The sequence below is a fragment of the Macaca nemestrina genome, chromosome 2 (genome assembly GCF_043159975.1).
Source record: "Macaca nemestrina isolate mMacNem1 chromosome 2, mMacNem.hap1, whole genome shotgun sequence".
Taxonomy (NCBI): Eukaryota; Metazoa; Chordata; class Mammalia; order Primates; family Cercopithecidae; genus Macaca; species Macaca nemestrina.
In genome coordinates, this window is record NC_092126.1 from 111,866,678 (window position 1) to 111,883,873 (window position 17,196).

Genomic DNA, 17,196 nt, shown 5'->3' on the forward strand with positions numbered 1-17,196 from the left:
ACTCCCCAACAGCCAGTCCCTCCTTCTGGCCCCACCTCTGGCTGTTTGAGAACATGGGCTTTGGACCTGGGCTTGCGCCATCAACTAAGCCATGTAACCTGACACCAACCCCCCCAGCCTATTTGCTCACCAGCAAGTGGGGGTGATACCACCTCTAGCGGGGCTGTGAAGGCAGGGCACCTGGGCTGCAGAGGCGCACAAGCAAGGGCTCACTTCCTTCCTTTCTTCCCAGCCCAGGACCCAGACCTGGACCCACCCCAAGCTGAGAAGCATTGAGCAAGTCTGGGCTCTCTCACTGGCAAACACCTGGGCCTTCTGCGGGAGGAAACACTGGCAGAAGGGTTCTCTCCTGGGGACCATTTGTCCCCTGTGCAGGGCCATTCACACCCTGGCACGCCCACGGCTAACTCAGGAGCCAGAATCTGGCCCATCCCATTAGGACTTTTGGAGGACTTTGGCTAAAAGCCATTGGCACAGCTTCCTGGGAGGCAAAAATGTCACACGCATCATCTGAAAGCCTCCAAGGCCTCCACAGGCTAGGTGAACCTCAATCAAGAGATTCAGGTCATCCACACTGGCTACTGCCCTAGAGCTACAGACACCCTCTTCCCACCTCCCGCCAGCTATCAAGGGTCTCCCGTCAGGTCACCCCTTTTCCTCCACTCCCACTTCCAGCATCTGAGTCCAGGTGCTTAGCACCTTTTCTGCAGCAGCATAGCAATCCCTCCCTGGATCCCTCACCCTTAGCCTCTCACCTCAGACTGCCAACCTGGTACCCCGGGCCTCTGACTTCATGCTGCGCAACTCCCCCACACTCATCACCACCCCAGCCAGGACAGTCTGCCCCAGTCCCTCACCCACTTTGGCTTTCCTGCCTATGTAGCTTGCAGGAGCCCCCTTCACATGCACAGAATCCCTCCCTCCCCAAATCCGTTCATCCAAGCACACACCCTTCAGGACCTATCTCACCTCAGAGGAAACTGGGTCTTCCAAACCCCACAACCCCCTTCATCTGTACACAGATACGATACCTACTGCCCTATGAGGAATGTGAACACTCTAAGCGCAGGGTCTTTCCATCCCATGCCATTCTGGGGAGCCATTACTCGCCAAGGATAGAGTGACTGAGGGACCAGGTGCTGAGAACCTGAGGTGGGGGGCATTTGGGCCATACTCACTGCCCAAGACTGAACACAGGCTCCAAGAAGAAAGTATGCCTTATGGGAAACACTCCTGGCTCCACAGGCTCTGACAGCTCTGCACAGACACCAGTGAACAAGCCCCCACCTGCAGCCCCTGCATACAGCTACCCTGCGCTCTCAAAGGGGAGTGGGTTCTCTGGAACGTGCCTGACTTCCAATACTCCAACACCAGGACTGAATACTAGCCCAAAGCTCCTGTTTACTCAGGGCACACAAGGCCACCCATGGCCATTTAGTCCAGGAGGTCATGGGTCACTGTTCCCCTCTGAAAAGAGATCATACACATGCCCCCACTGCACCTCCCACCCGTGGGAGACCCCCTCTTCCCTATCACTGCCTCTCCATGCACACTCCTGGTGTCCTGAGCTCTGCCTATGCCTGTGGAAGATTTCCCCGGGCTGTGTGGAGGTGCACCCAGCCCCAGTGGCACACCAGTGCTGCCCAAAGCACTCTCTATACCAGGGATCCAGATTGGCCATCAATTCCTATACTTATGTCCCCAGCAACATTTATCAACCATTCCCCCAGTCTTTCTTCCCTGCTTTCCTCTGATCACTCCTCCAGTACTAGAACCAGGAAGTTCTCCCCCACATGGTAGAGAAAGTGATCCAGGAGATGGGAAGTAACCGTGGTCACCAATGAGTAGGCAGCTGGCTAGGTTCCACTCGCTGGAACTCCCAGGCCATCTGACATCGGACAGTCAGGTAAGTGGAGGGCAGGCCAGGAAATTCAAAATGAAAATCTAGGCCTCAGGAGTGCATCCATAACAGTTCAGAAAAGAGGACAGACAGGAGATGAGAGAGGAACTAAAGGGGGTGACTACCCCAACTCCAGGCCCAACCTTCAAGTCTTGGATCTTGATTCTCAATGAAAAAAACTCAGTCTGATTGTTTTAAATAATAAAACTCAGGATATTTTAATTGGACATTAGCACAAAGTTTTGATAATTAATGTAAATGAACCTTGTCTGCAAAGTGAAGTGTGCCTGCTGGTGAGTGACACAGATGCTGCTCCTTCAGATTGAGGTTATACACACCCCCAAAGGCTCACTTCATTGCTACAAGTCTCTAACTAAATCCACATTTACAGATATTGCCTCAGACCCTCTGGAGGAGGGGCCAGGGGTTAGCTGGCTCTGAATAGCATGTAGAGCACAGGTAGTGTGGCCACAAATGTCACACAGGTGACCAGGGTGCTGTAGATGGTGTTCCTGTTGACTTGGGCTTCTAGTCTCTGCTCCGTGTCCGACAGTGCCAAGATCATACTCCCCTGCTCTAGCAAGGAGCTGGGCATAGCCCCGTCTGCTGGTTCCGCCAGGCCTGGGTGTGCTGCAGCCTTTACAAGCTGAACCACCCCAGCCATTTGGCTACAAGTCTTTTCTAGTCCATCAAGCTGCTCTCGTAAGCCTTCTAGACATGAATGGACTTGCCTGGAATGACTGAGCTGCTCTTTCAAGGCAGCTGAAAGGACGTCTACATCTCTGTCTCTGGTAGGGGGAGTACCTGCCTGTGACCCAGAGCTCTGCCCCGGCCCAACAGCATGTACCAGGCCTCTCAAGTCCACCATGAGATTGTGGAGGTCCCTCTGCTGGAGGGAGTAGCTAGACGCCTGTTCTCGAATGGCCTCCTGGAGACTCACAGGCCCCTTCTGTGCCTCCAGGAGTAAGGCCTTCAGCTCCTGTAGCCGGACACGGTTCACATAGGTGGAGCCAGCCACACCAATCAGGGCCCCCAGGACTGAGCCAATGAGGGACCAGTTCTTGGTCCTCTCCGCCCTTGTGCGCTCCTTCTCATGACTTTCCCGCACAGCTGCAGAGAAGAGGGAGAATTTCTCGCGCTCAGAGTCTTCTGCACGCAGATAGGCTGTGCGAAGTCTCTTCTCCTCCTGCAGAAGCAAAGCCATGTTACTGGGTTACATGGGGACAAGGTGGCCCTGCAGCTATAGCCACCAACAGATGGCTCACTACCTTGTGCCTGGCAGAGTACATGTTCCATAGACCCCTGCTGAATGAATGAAGGTAGCACGAACCCGGCTGGGTCAGAGGGGCAAAGGAATTGGGAGTGAGCAAAGTGAGTTACATGATCGTCCCACCTGAGCAGTCCTGGGTTTGACCAGAGGTGTACTTATGTCTACACGAAGGGAAGTGTCCAGCACTTCCTGGGCCAGCCCCTCCATGGTTCTCCTTCCTCAGCATTCTGGGTCCCAGGCTACACTGCTCTGAACAGTTGGCCCCTGCACTCCAGAAGAAAGTAGATGGACAGGCTCTGGAAGCTTGGGGTTCTGTCCCTCCGTAGGAGCTTCTGGTTCACCTCTGTACCAGGCCTCTGATTAAGGACCAGTCAGGGTTCCCACCTGGCCCCTCCATGATCTGCCAGGCGAGGGTCACTGTCCAGGTGTGAAAGGATTGCCTCCTGAGGTGCCTACCTGCAGCATCCTGTGCTCGAGAGTAGCCAGTTCCAAGTACTGACTGTCCTCCCTGGAGACACGGTCCAAGCGGTCCCTCACCTCCTTCAGCTTGGCCTGGTGAACTTCCAAGTCCTCCCGAGCCTCTCGGACAAGCCCTCGGGCCACCATGAACACTTTCTCAGCCTGCAAAGAGAAAACCGGAGGCCATCTGCACCTTCTCTCCACACCCACACAGGCTCAGCTGCATTCCCAGCGAGGCTGTGGCTAAGAAGAGGTCACTGGGGTGTGAGCTGCAAAGGGTGGAAATGGAATTCCTTAGACACTAATCCTGGCTCACCCAGTGGTGTTCAAAGTGCAGCCTTGGGCCACACCCATCAGAATCACGAGATTCAGCCATTCAAGCAGAAATAACATGCCCCTGAAAAAACTTGAAAACAGCTAACAATGCACACAATTTGTGTCCATCAAACCTGTGTTGGTAGGCTTGTGTGTTGGTAGGCTGTTTCCCGTGTGTTGCCTTATATATGCCTCATAACAATGCCATGAAAGGCACTGCTGCAGCCTACAGTTTATAGACCTGGAAACACCAGCTCAGCCAAGCTCAAAATCTCCAAGGAAAGAAATGGCACTGTTTGTCTCAAAGCCCCCGCTGAACCCCAGGTTCTTCCCACCTTGCTACACTACTCCATGCCTAAGCAGGAGTGGGAACAAAGATGACAGAGTGCTTTTCTGCCACCACAAAGGACTTGACAACCACAACTCGCTCTTTCCACTCACAGTGTGACATTTCCTACTGCCCTCTACCTTCGCAAAAGATGTTGTAATTACACACAGTAACAGTACTGCAGCAAGCCCCAGGTAACTTTCACCATCAATCCCCAAACAGTCCACAAAGGAAGTATTTGCTGGCCTCACAGACTGGATGTTAGTGGCCAGGGACTTATTAGTACACAGTAACTGTTTTTAGAGAAAGTAGGTGGCACAGTTACATGGAGACCTTCACCCCAGAAGCATCAAGCCCAGGTTTCCACATGAGAAATGAGGCCAAACACAAGTCTGGATGTGGCTACCCAGCACCACGTGACTGGTTTGGCACATTTCCCAAGTCAGAGGGCAGGGCCAGCCACCCCAGCTCCCCTCCTCACCTCTGTCACCTTTCCCTGGGCCTCTCGAACCTCATTGAGTCCAACAAACTCTTCATATCTATCCCACCAAGTCTTGGCTGTGGAGGTCGCTCGTTGCTGAATGCTGTGCCCCAGGGCTCTTCCCAGTGCTGGGAGGCGGTGATGCAGCCCGAGGGCCACTTCCTCAGGTCTTTTCTCTCTGGGTTGGCTTGGGCCTGGGCTGCAGAGAGTCCTGGTCATAAAGAGGTCCCTTCCAAGGAGGCCCCTCCGGACCAGTATGCGGGGCACACCCACGATGTGCTGCATGGCAAACCCAGGGCTGCGCCCCGCCATCAGGAGATCTGTGAGGGGGACGCCAGACAGGTCAGCTCACAGCTGAGAAAGGCTGGACATAAGTCCGTTCTGAGGCCTAGGGACAGTTCTGAACAGACTAATCCTCACTAAAATCATCTAAACTGAGCACCACCCTGTTGGGCCCAGAGACTGCGGCCCCTGTGGCAAGAGGATGGTCAGGCTCTCCCCTGGGTGCTCTTGGGCAATGGAACGCAGTTGGGGAAGAGCCTCTAGGATACCATTCCTTCCAGTGCCTGCCACCATGCCACACAAAGCGGGCCCTTCCCTGCTACCCACTTCCCTACATCCCCCAGGTCTCTCTGCTGTGACTTGAATGAGAATCCTGATGTCCAGGTTTCTGATATCAAAGACAGTTTTGAAACCAGAGTTGTATACATGCTGACAAAGCCCCACAAAGATGCATAAATACTCCCTGCAATGTTGTAGAACTCAGGGGAATTCAGGAAGACTAAGATCCGGGATCATTTCTGTTAAACAGCCTCAAAACCAACTCCCCAGACTCTCTAAGGACTGCCTCAGCACAAGGGAAGCAGAGTTTCAATTCTGTGCAAGGGCCTAAGGACACAGGCCATTTGTGACCCAAGACAGAAAACTCTTAGCTCTCCTCTAAGACAATTCCAAGGGCAAAACAAAACAAAACTGTTTTTGCCACAGAGGACTTTTCTTAGGTTCACGCCATCCGTCTTCGCCCCCAGACTTTCCAGGCCACCAACTCTCAGTCTCACACTTCTTGACTTCCATAAACTTTCTCTTTCCTCTCCAACCTGCCATTGCTCAACGGGTTAGGTTTCTCTCATCTTTCCCTCTTCCATCTTGCTTTGATATTTGGGCCTGCTTCTCATTACCTGAACAGCAGGGAGTCTCCTGTTATCCAGAATCAGGCCTCACCTGAGCCCAAGAGTGCCAGTGACTCTGAGGACCACAAAGAGGTGGCCAGGTGACCCGTTTTCTCAGAAAAAGCTGAGCCAACAGCACCCTCCTCTGGCCAAACCACACCTCAAAGTCCCTAAGCGCTGATCCTGGCTGTGAGAGCGACACCTGGTGGCCAACAGACCAGGCCAGAGAGAGAAAAGCAAAGAGAGCTGCAGACAGGAAGAAACTGAAGGAGCTCCAGATACAGAATAGAAAGGGGCTTCCTGATGGAAGGTGATGTGAGACAGAGGCCCCCCACAGCACCCTAGCCTCCTCTCCATCATGCTGTGCTAAGAGCTGTCTTTGGAGAAGCTCAGGGGCTTTGAAAACACAGCTGGTAGGGTAGAAACATGTCTTCTGGGCAAAGTGGGCCTGAGCTGAGAGCCACAGAAGGGAACATCACTGTGACAGTGGTCCCAAGCTCGTGCCACATCCAAACCCCTGGGCCCCCTTCATAAGGCTGGGTTCCATAGCCATGAGGGTGCATACCATCCAGGCCCCAGCAGCCAGTCAGACTCCCAGGCCTCAAGGCCAGCACCCACGACGCACAGGCTGGGACTCTATAACACCCCTGCAGGTGTATCCTTCATCGAACAAAGCATGCAGTGTCCACCATGGCTGGCACCACTTTTCAACACCCTCTCTTCCCAACATCACTGCCCCTCTTGGCTTCCTCCAACCTTCTCAGCCTCCTTTCCCAGCACCGCCTCTACTAGCTGCCCACTTTTAGACCCCAGGAAGGTCACCCATTCCTGGCAGAGATGACAACTACTCTACTGTCTCTTGTGCAATCTTCGCTTTCTTCCCTCCCCTCCCCCACCCCCACGTTCTGCATATGGCAGCCCAAGGCTCCGTAACACAAAAATCAGATTACATTCCTCTGATCAAAATCCCCTAAAAGCTCCCATTTCACCTGGCGGTGGCCAAGAAGCCCTGAGACCTCTCAGCCCTTATCCTCTTCCTTCTACTGCCATACTCTGCTCCAGCCACTGTGCTGCTCTGTGCTCTGCCACCTCCTCCAGCTGGATGACTCTTCCTTCACAAGTCCACTCAGCTCACCCTGACATCTTCATCTTTGCCCAAATATCACCTCTTAGTAAGGCTTCCTTGACCACTCCCTCCCCAGCTAGCTTCTCTGCTTTATTTTTCTCCTGATGGACACATTTCCTTATGTGTTGCCTATTCTCTCACTAGAACCTAAGCTGGGTGACAACAGAGACTTCATAAGGGAATGTGGCAATAATCCCCAAGTTGTTTCTCCACTCCAGTCCCTCCCCTCAGGCTCTCCACCACCCCACCAGCCCCCAACCCCAGGCCCCATTTCTCAGCCCCCAGGATGTCACCACTTAGATGTTTCACAGGCCCCCCAACCACCAAGGGGAAGAATGTTCCTGGCAAAGAGAAAAGGTGGAAAGTGCTTGAGATTGCTCAAAACCTGAAAGGCAGTCAGTGCAACTGGAAAGCAAAAGCAGAGATGAATGGATGGAGAAGCTGGACAGGTGAAGCAGGGCCCTGAGGGTCAAGTTCAGAATCCTGCCCCTTCAGATCCATTCTCCCATCTATGTAGATGGCTGTCTCCTACCAACTGCCCCTTCCTCAAGCCTCTATCATGTTCCTCATCTTCACTTCCAGCCTGATAGTCTGCTTGCTTCATTTTCCACCAAGAAAATAATAAAAAGTTGGAAGAGAACTTCCACAAACTCCCAATCACCAGTAACTGCCCCATTTCCACCTCCTCTCTTGATCCTCAGGATAAAAAAACCCATGCTTCTAGGGAAGACCAACCTGTGCCCCAGGGCCCAAATCCTCTCTCTTCCTGAGACACTGCTCAGTAATTGATCTGACACCCCCACCAGCAACTGCCCCATTTCTCTGGTTCCCTTTATAACCAAACTCCTTGACAGACTGCCTGAATTCACTGTTTCTGTTCCTCTTCTCTGATTCCATCCATCTCCCTCTGATCTGGCCTTCACCCCCTCCTCCTTCACATGCCGTTTCACTTGGTTTCCAGTGCCCACTCATCTGCCTAACCTCTGGAATATGCAGCACCCCAGCGCTCAGCACTCAGACTCCTCTCTTATCCAGTCCTGTGGTTTTAAAAATCATCTATGAAAATGGTCTAAAAAATTTATTTTGGTGAAGGCCATACAACTCTGTGAATATAATAAAACCACTGAATTGCACACATTGCATGAATTGTATGGTATGCAAGTTATACATGAATAAAGTTGTTTTAAAAAAAAAAAAATTATACTCTTGACTTCTCCAGCCCATACCTCTCTCCACAGGGTTCTTGGCTCATTTATCAAACTTCCCAACCTGTATCTCTGCCTGAAAATCTTTTTTTTTTTTTTTTTTTTTTTTTTTGAGACAGAGTCTTCTCTGTCGCCCAGGCTGGAGTGCAGTGGCGCAATCTCGGCTCACTGCAACCTCCACCTCCCGGGTTCAAGCAATTCTCCTGCCTCAGCCTCCTGAGTAGCTGGGATTACAGGCACCCCACCATGCCCAGCTAATTTTTATATTTTTAGTAGAGACGGGGTTTCACCATGTTGGTCAGGCTGGTCTCGAATCCCTGACCTCGTGATCCACCCACCTCAGCCTCCCAAAGTGCTGGGATTACAGGCAGGAGTCACCACGCCCGGCCCGTCTGCCTGAAAATCTAATGGAGATCTCATCTTCCCCTCCCAAACCTGTTTTTCCCATAGCCTTCTCCAACATGGATGACAGCAATACCAGGTTCAAGTATTCAGACCAACAACCTCGCATCACCCCTGATTCCTCATTTCTCTCCCACCTCACATCCATCTATCAGCAAATGCCACTGGCTTTCCAAATCCAGGATCCCTCCTCTTCTCACCTCTGCCACTGCTACCAAATGGTCCCAATGACCTACATCACATCTCTAGCCTGGACTATCCCAAGAGCCTCCTGACAGACATCACCCTGCTTCTATTCCAGTCACTGCAATTTATTGTCAGCAGAGTCAATGTTCCTTTCCAAACACAGGTGGGACCATGTCTCTCTGCTCAACCCCTACAACGGTTCCCCACTTCTCTCAAGGTAAAAGCCTGTCTTTTCCATGGCCTACAGGGAACCTACCCACTGGCTCTCATTCCTCTGACCTCATCTCCCACTAGTCTCCCTTTCCTCACTCCACTCCAAGCACATGGATCTTCTTGAAGTTGCTGGAGCGCACCAGGTTGTCCCCAGCTCAGGGCCTTCATGACAGCTGCTATCAGTGCTGCTTGCTCCCTCACCTTCTTCAAGTCCTGCTCAACTAGTAGCCCCTTGGGAGGTCTACACACACCCTATCAGATATGGCGATCCCACTCCCACCCTAGCACTCCTGACCCACTGTCTACACTTTATTTTTTCCATGCACCTATCACATGACCTACAATATGTATCTCATTTATTTGCTTTGGTTATAGTCTGTCTCACTCACTAGAATTTCAGCTTGGTACCTACATATAGTACATACCCAGCAAAAAATGTATTCATCTGCCTAATCTTTGGACACTGTAGCATCCCAGCACTCAGCACCGTTACTTAAAAAATTAAGAGCTTTGGCCAGGCGCGGTGGCTCACGCCTGTAATCCTAACACTTTGGGAGGCTGAGGCAGGAGGATCATGAGGTCAGGAGTTCGAGACCAGCCTGGCCAATATGGCAAAACCCCGTCTCTACCACAAATTTTCCAGGCATGGTGGCGGGCATCTGTAATCCCAGCTACTGGGGAGGCGAAACCCCGTCTCTACTAAAAATACAAAAATTTTCCGGGCATGGTGGTAGGCACCTGTAATCCCAGCTACTGGGGAGGCTGAGACAGGAGAATCGCTTGAACCCAGGAAGCAGAGGTTGAAGTGAGCCAAGATCGTGCCATTGCACTCCAGCCTGGGCGACAAGAGCAAGGCTCCATCTCGGGGGGGAAAAAAAAGCTTTATTGATATATAACTTGCATACCATATAATTCACGCAACAACTTGCATACCATATAATTCACGCAATGTGTACAATTCAGTGGTTTTAGCATATTCACAGAGTTGTATGGCCATGACCAAAATAAATTTTTTAGACCATTTTCATAGATGAATAAACAGAATTCGCAAACTGCTGCACCCCTGACTATATTATAAAACAAACTCCTTACAGGGGTTTTCAAAGCTATAGGACCATGTGATATAACTCCCTCCCACTTCTGCCATCTCCCAGCCTACTCTACCTCCACCCAAGCTGTGCTTTCCTCGGTTCCAGGAACGCGCCGAGCTTCAAGGCCTTTGCACATGCACATGCCCTGCTGTGTACCTGAAGTGCTCTTCCCGCGCACGGCCACAGGCCTGGGGGGCCTTCCGATTAAGTACCCCTCTTACGGTTCCGGATTCTACCCTGGCAGGACGACCCTAGTTCCTCGTACCTGGCGCGGCCGGACCTAGCGTCTGCCACTCAGTTGACCTCTGACCTGTTAGTCCCCGCCCCTGGAGCGCCGCATCCGGTAGCGAGAGTTCAACTTCCTGACTAGGAGCCAATCAGGGGGGCCGCCCCGCTGTCTACGACAGAGGGTGGGGGAAGACGCGCCGTTTCCGGTGGCAGGGTCTGGGGAAGGGGCGCTAGGCGCGATGTCCGGCCGCGAAGGTAAGTGTTGCGGGACGGTGAGGACTGTGAGGACTGCGGGGACGGCGGGGCGGGGACCGGGCGGCAGGGGCAGGCCGAACGTGTTCGTGTCGCCCACAGGGGGCAAGAAGAAGCCACTGAAACAGCCTAAGAAGCAGGCCAAGGAGATGGACGAGGTGAGGGCGGGCGCGGAGACACGGGCGGGTGCGGAGGGCCTGGGAAACAGGCCTGAGTTGAACCCCCTTTGCCTCTCCCCAGGAAGATAAGGCTTTCAAGCAGAAACAAAAAGAGGAGCAGAAGAAACTCGAGGAGCTAAAAGCGAAGGCCGCGGGGAAGGGGCCCTTGGGTAAGTGGGGGCTGAATGTAGCTCAAGCTGGCCAAACGCTATGAGCGTCTGTTGGGATGAGGGCGCGGACATGCCTTTTTCCTGCCTACTGAACTGCGAGGTCTCGTTTTCCGACGTCCGCTGTAGCGGATGGTCCTTAGCCAGTCTCGGATTTGCAGCAGCAGTAAGGGCCGGGAGCTGGAAACGAAGTCTCCTGCCTCCCAGGCAGTCTGGACTTCCATTCCTTAGGGAATGCAGAAACGGAAACATTGAAATGTATTTACCTCAGACGCAGATTCATACAGTTAAGTTTCTCAGTGTCTTCCGCAATCTCTTGCCCCAAATTCGTATTTTACTGCCTTCTTAGTGTTTGAACGTTACTTGACTTCGAAGTTTTTCTGTGACTTCGAAGTTTTTCTGTGTGTTTTTTGTTTTGTTTTGTTTTTTTGAGACAGAGGCTCACTCTGTCTCCCAGGTTGGAATGCAGCGGCGCGATCGCGGCTCACTGCAGCCTCCGCCTTCCTGGTTCAAGCGATTCTCCTACCTCATCCTCCCAAGTAGCTGGGCGTACAGGCGGCTGCCACCACGTCTGGCTAATTTTTCTTTTCTTTTTTTTTTTTTTTTTTTTTTGAGACGGAGTTCGGCTAATTTTTGTACTTTTAGTAGAGAGAGGGTTTCACCATCTTGGCCAGGCTGGTCTTGAACTCCTGACTTCGTGATCCACCCGCCTCGGCCTCCCAAATGCTGGGATTGCAGGCGTGAACCACCGCGCCTAATTTTTTTCGTATTTATTGTAGAGACGGAGTTTCACCATGTTGGCCAAGCTGGTCTCAACTCCTGACCTCAGGTGATCCACCCGCCTGGGCTTCCCAAAGTGCTCGGATTACAAACCTGAGCCAAAGCGCCCGGCCACCCTTTTTTTTTGGTACTCATATTATCTCTATACTTTTGCTTTCTGAGTCTTTTTACTTCTGGGTGTGCCTAGACTAAAAGATAAAGTCCAGGCTCTTCAGTGTGCTGTTGCTCCATATGCTTTTCTAACTGAATCCTCCACCTTTTTACATCTTTTTTTTTTTTTTTTTTTGAGGCGGAGTCTCGCTCTGTCGCCCGGGCTGGAGTGCAGTGGCCGGATCTCAGCTCACTGCAAGCTCCGCCTCCCGGGTTTACTCCATTCTCCTGCCTCAGCCTCCCAAGTAACTGGGACTACAGGCGCCCGCCATCTCGCCCGGCTAGTTTTTTGTATTTTTTTTTTTTAGTAGAGACGGGGTTTCACCGTGTTCGCCAGGATGGTCTCGATCTCCTGACCTCGTGATCCACCCGTCTCGGCCTCCCAAAGTGCTGGGATTACAGGCTTGAGCCACCGCGCCCGGCCTTTACATCTTTTATGTAGGAGGAATTCATTACATTTCAAAAGATTTTTCAGGCCTAGCAGTTCTAGTACTTTATGTGCATCTTAAGCATTATTTTACATTCATCCAACTAGTGATTATTTTCTCCACAGTTGTTTATGCCCTATTTGAGCACTGTGAGCCACACTAGGCATGATGGAGACAAGGATGGTGGGAGTGTCATCCGGGGCTTCTCAAGACCTCTCTCCCAGTGGGTTTGATCCATTATTCTTTACCTACCCAGCACTGAGATTCTAGTTCTTGAGATTCCTTTTCAGAATGGTGTAAGGGGCCAGGCACAGTGGCTGACGACCATAATCCTAGTGCTTTGGGAGGCCTAAGCAGGAGGATTGTTTAAGGCTAGGAGTTCACAGCATCAAAGGGAGACCCTGTCTACAGAAAAATTTTAAAATTAGCTGAGCGTGGTGGTGGTGGCTCATTTCCTGTAATCCCAGCTATTTAAAAGGCTGAGGCAGCCTCATTTAAGCACAGGAGTTAAAGGTAAGAGGATTATTTGAGCACAGGAGTTCAGGCTGCAGTGAGCTGGGATCACGCCACTGTATTCCAGCCTGGGAGACAGAGTGAGATCCTATCTCAAAAAAAAAAAAAAAAAAAGGTATCTTGCACCCTCTTTTAATCTGTGATTGTGTATAGGGAAAAGATCAGTCCTTAGTGTAACTCTATGCTAGTTGTTTGTCATTGAGCATCATCTAATATTTTTTTTTTAAGGTTTATTTTGTCAGGCCCCTTTGGATCTTCTTTCCTGTATTAGGCATATATAACCCTACACTGTTTCTTTTTTCTTTTTTTTTTTTTTTTTTAAGATGGAGTCTCACTCTGTCGCCCAGGCTGGAGTGCAGTGGCGCGATCTCAGCTCACTGCAACCTCCGCCTTCTGGGTTCAAGTGATTCTCCTGCCTCAGCCTCCTGAGTAGCTGGGATTACAGGTGCACACCGCCATTCCTGGCTAATTTTTGTATTTTTAGTAGAGACAGGGTTTCACCATGTTGGCTAGGATGGTCTCGATCTCCTGACCTTGTGATCTGCCCACCTCAGCCTCCTAATGTGCTGGGATTACAGGCGTGAGCCACTGCGCCTGGCCCAATCCTACACTGTTTCTTAAATCGCCTACTGGGTTCCACATATATGATGATTTGTAAATTAGTAGAGTATACCAGGTGCCAGGATCATAATATGGAAGGCAGTGTAACGTGGCAGTTAAGAATGTGGACTTTGAAGTCAGACAACTCAGGTTGGAATCCTGGCTTGTCACATACCTTGAACAACACCTAACAATAATACTTCTTTTTTGGCTGGGCACAGTGGCTCACGCCTGTAATCCCAGCACTTTGGGAGCTGAGGTGGGTGGACCACTTGAGGTGAGGAGTTCGAGACCTGCCTGGCCAACATGGTGAAACCCCACCTCTACTAAAAATACCAAAATTAGCCGGATGTGGTGGCGTGTGCCTGTAGTCCCAGCTACTCGGGAGGCTGATGCATAAACAATCGCTTGAACCCGGGAGGCGGAGGCTGCAGTGAGCCAAAATTGCACCACTGTAGTCCAGCCTAGGTGACAAAACAAGACTCTGTCCCAAAAAAAAGGCTGGGCTCGGTGGCTCACACTTGTAATCCCTGCATTTTGGGAGGTCGAGGCAGGCGGATCACCTGAGGTCAGGAGTTCGAGACCAGCCTGACCAATATGGTGAAGCCCCATCTACTAAAAATACAAAAATTAGCTGGGGCTTGTAGTCCCAGCTGCTCGGGAGGCTGAGACGGGAAAATTGCTTGAACCCAGGAGGCGGGGGTTGCAGTGAGCCGAGATCGTGCCACTGCACTCCAGCCTGGGCGACACAGCAAGACTCTGTCTCAAAAAAAAAAAAAAAAAACTTCTTTTTCTGTAAAATGGGTTGATAGGGCATGAGGATTAAATAAGCCAATCTGTGAAGTATACAGGAGTGTAGATCTAGACCAGTGCGCAGCCAGCCACTGCTTGTAAACTCCATCTTATCCTCATTTTACCTTTACCTAGAACAGACAATATCAGTGAAGCTGTTATCCATGCTTGTGTTAAAACGAATGCCCAGTACAAAAGCCAGGCTTTACTAAGGTCCACAGCAGGTCCATGGGGCTTCTACCGTAAGAACTATATTTTTCCCTAATTGTGACTATTTTTCTTTTGCAGCCACAGGTGGAATTAAGAAATCTGGCAAAAAGTAAGCTGTTCCTTGTGCCTGAGGAGATGGTGACCCTTTATTTCATCCTTATTTAAACGTCTATATTCCCTGCCATAACATCTTTTGCCACCTAAAGCTGGAATTAAGTGTTGTCTTGGAGCTGTTGTACATTTAAGAATAAACTTTTGTAAAAAAAAAAAAAAATTACAGTGGTTCATCATCTCTTTAGTTGTTTTCACTAAGTCATTCCTACCATAACTGTGAATTTAAAGTAAAACCAGCTCAGAACCTTGCCAGAGTCTGCTCTTTGGTCTTTGTTCTACCCTAAACTTTGTATCACCTGAAATTAAACCAACTCGTTTGTTTGAAAGGATGTCCTCCTCGTGTGGTTGTATGCCTGACAATACCTTACATGAGGTTAGTGGAAGAATTTGCACGTTTTTTTCTTGGCGGGGGAGGGGGTGGAGTGCAGTGGCATGATCTCTGCTCAATGCAACCTCCACCTCCCGGGTTCAAGGTGTTCTCCTGCTTCGGCCTCCCAAGTAGCTGTGGTTACAGGCACCTGCCACCATGCCTGGCTGATTTTTTGTATTAGTAGAGGGGGGTTTCACCATGTTGGCCAGGCTGGTCTCAAACTCCTGACCTCAAGTGATCTGCCTGCTTCAGCCTCCCAAAGTGCTGGGATTACAGGCATGAGCCACTGTGCCTGACCAGCATTTGTGCTTTTAAAACCCATCTTTATGTTGTGACATCCAGATTGCCGAATGTTTTGGTGAGACTTGTTCATCTGTTCATGTAAGGCGTGTGCTATATGCAGGCACTGGGGTACGTACCAGGGAACAGTTCCTGTTGTCAAGGAACTTCTCTACTGTGGAAGAGGCAGGGCAGGGCAAATGATATGATCCTCCAAGTTGCTGGTGGTGAAGTCCCCATGCCCACCAAACAGGTCCAGGGCAGCAGCTGCAGGAAGCCCCAGCCCACTTGCTGGTGGATGGAGGGGGTGCCGGTGCTAGTGCCAGGCAAGGGGTTGGGGGTGAGACCATAATGTATGCTAAATATGTATTAAAACGCTTAGCTGGGTGTGGGGGTGCACTTCTGTAGTCCCAGCTATTTGGGAGGCTGAGGTGGGAAGATCACTTGAGCCCAGGAGTTTGAGGCTGCAGTGAGCCAAGATCACACCACTGCACTCCATCCTGGGAGACAGAACAAGACCCTATATTTTTAAAAAAAATTCAGAAGCACAAAGAGAGCTCTGGAACCATTATGGGGCTTTGCTAAATCAAAACTAGGTTTTAGAATATTTAAAACTTTCATGATTAATGTACTAGATATTAACGCAGGATGGGGGGGCGGGGGGAAGCCTGTGTTGGTCCTCTCCAGAAAGTTGCACAGCCAGGAGCACCCTTCTCTAGGCTTCAGGCATTCCCTATGGGGCCTTGCCAGCTGGCACCCAGCCGTATGCTGCTAAAACAAGCCTGAGCACCAGTGATTGACACTGTTCGTGAAAGCAAGTTACTTGGTGGAACCTATCCCCCTTTAACAAATGAACAATCCTGTCTCTTTCCAGGACCAGAGTCCTGCAGCAATTAAGCATGCAACATTTGGGCAGCTATCTGAGGGAGACTACCAGTTACTCCAAAAAACTTTTCAACTCCTTAGACACTGAAGGCCCTGATAGCACTCTCTTTTTCATTTAATCTTTTTATTTAATGCCTTCACAAACTCCTGGGACACTCACAGGTGAAGTTTGGCACTGAGCAGGTAAGGCTGAAAGGGTCTTGCTCCTGTTACTCTCCATTGCCAGTTCTCTATTGCCGCTGTTCTGCACACCACAGCTGCCCAATAAAATGTGTCAGGCACGCAAGCCCACCTCAAATTGCTGCTCCTTTGTGAAGCTTTACCTCTGTCTTCGCCACAGGTAACTGACCTGGCCTTTCTGTGGCTTCCCTTTCAATGTAGAATTCTCGTGTTAGTCTTATGTGCCGGCCTCCTACCCCTCTATCCTGCTAACTTGACTCAACCTGTAGGACAGCCCAGGTGCCATTTACAGAGGGACTTCCTTGACCTCCTGAGCCCTATTCTATGCAACCAGGGCTTACAAAAAAAAAACACTCCAGCACTCAGAGGAATGAATGTTAACAGCCTGGGCAGCTCCCACCCCCTCCCACACAGGAACAGCTCCAAACATCACTCCTCCTTGGACTTTCCTCCTCCCTAAGCCTACCTCAAATGTACATATGTGAAACATTCACTATACCCGAAGATGTCTGCACACGACAGCTCTATTCATACTCCTCATCCAACAAATTACACTCTCCTCAAGAAAGCCTCGGGGCTTGTAGGAAGTAGGTCTGGCGGGAGAACGAAAACGAGGTCACGGAGACCACATCCCTGAATGCTGCCTGGCTCGAGTCAAACGCAACACGCGTTAAATGCTAGGGCAAGCTGCTCCTGCGCAGCCCTCCTCCACAGAGTGCCAGGGAGAGAGCGTAAAGCCACCCGCGAGGCGGAGCTGGTGCGCCTCCGACCCGCGCCTACGGTAACCGGTCGTGCGGCACTGAGTCCTTGCAGCAAACCTGTCGAACTCCAGCCGTGGACCTCTGAACACCCGGCAGGGCCGGGTTTGGCGGCGCGCTGGGACTTTCGTCATTCTTCCGCGCCCTCCGCCTGCCAGCTGATTGGCCCCTGGGCCAGGGGCGGGGC

At 51.1% G+C, this 17,196-nt stretch overlaps 2 protein-coding genes across 7 annotated transcripts; one reads left to right on the forward strand and one right to left on the reverse strand.

Moving 5' to 3' along the window:
- Positions 1-2,086: 2,086 nt before the first annotated feature.
- On the reverse strand, positions 2,087-10,461 carry LOC105480404 (coiled-coil domain containing 51). Of its 6 annotated transcripts, none has more exons than XM_011739219.2 (4): positions 10,411-10,461; positions 4,754-5,073; positions 3,627-3,791; positions 2,087-3,086 (listed from the first exon to the last, which is right to left on the reverse strand). In XM_011739219.2, exons 2-4 carry the CDS (start codon positions 5,063-5,065, stop codon positions 2,328-2,330), a joined length of 1,236 nt encoding a protein of 411 aa, XP_011737521.1. In that variant the 5' UTR covers positions 5,066-5,073; positions 10,411-10,461; the 3' UTR covers positions 2,087-2,327. The 6 variants fall into 6 exon arrangements, with proteins under 6 accessions (XP_011737521.1, XP_011737520.1, XP_011737522.1 ...); XM_011739218.3 differs by having other exon boundaries at positions 10,302-10,443; XM_011739220.3 differs by having other exon boundaries at positions 4,754-4,952; positions 10,302-10,435.
- A 51-nt stretch (positions 10,462-10,512) lies between these two features.
- LOC139361960 (translation machinery associated 7 homolog) lies at positions 10,513-14,697 on the forward strand. Its single transcript, XM_071091652.1, has 4 exons — positions 10,513-10,628; positions 10,728-10,783; positions 10,866-10,953; positions 14,502-14,697. Exons 1-4 carry the CDS (start codon positions 10,613-10,615, stop codon positions 14,534-14,536), a joined length of 195 nt encoding a protein of 64 aa, XP_070947753.1. The 5' UTR covers positions 10,513-10,612; the 3' UTR covers positions 14,537-14,697.
- The last annotated feature ends 2,499 nt before the right edge of the window (positions 14,698-17,196 follow it).

Bases quoted from the DNA above. Each gene is read 5' to 3' on its own strand.
- LOC105480404 (XM_011739219.2), bottom strand. From the start codon at position 5,065: ATGGCGGGGCGCAGCCCTGGGTTTGCCATGCAGCACATCGTGGGTGTG. The intron at 3,792-4,753 runs GTGAGGAGGGGA...TTCTCTTTGCAG, and splicing joins CCCAGGGAAAGGTGACAGAG to GCTGAGAAAGTGTTCATGGT. The intron at 3,087-3,626 runs GTAGGCACCTCA...TTGCTTCTGCAG, and splicing joins TCGAGCACAGGATGCTGCAG to GAGGAGAAGAGACTTCGCAC.
- LOC139361960 (XM_071091652.1), top strand. The intron at 10,784-10,865 runs GTGAGGGCGGGC...GCCTCTCCCCAG, and splicing joins AGGCCAAGGAGATGGACGAG to GAAGATAAGGCTTTCAAGCA. The intron at 10,954-14,501 runs GTAAGTGGGGGC...TTTCTTTTGCAG, and splicing joins CGCGGGGAAGGGGCCCTTGG to CCACAGGTGGAATTAAGAAA.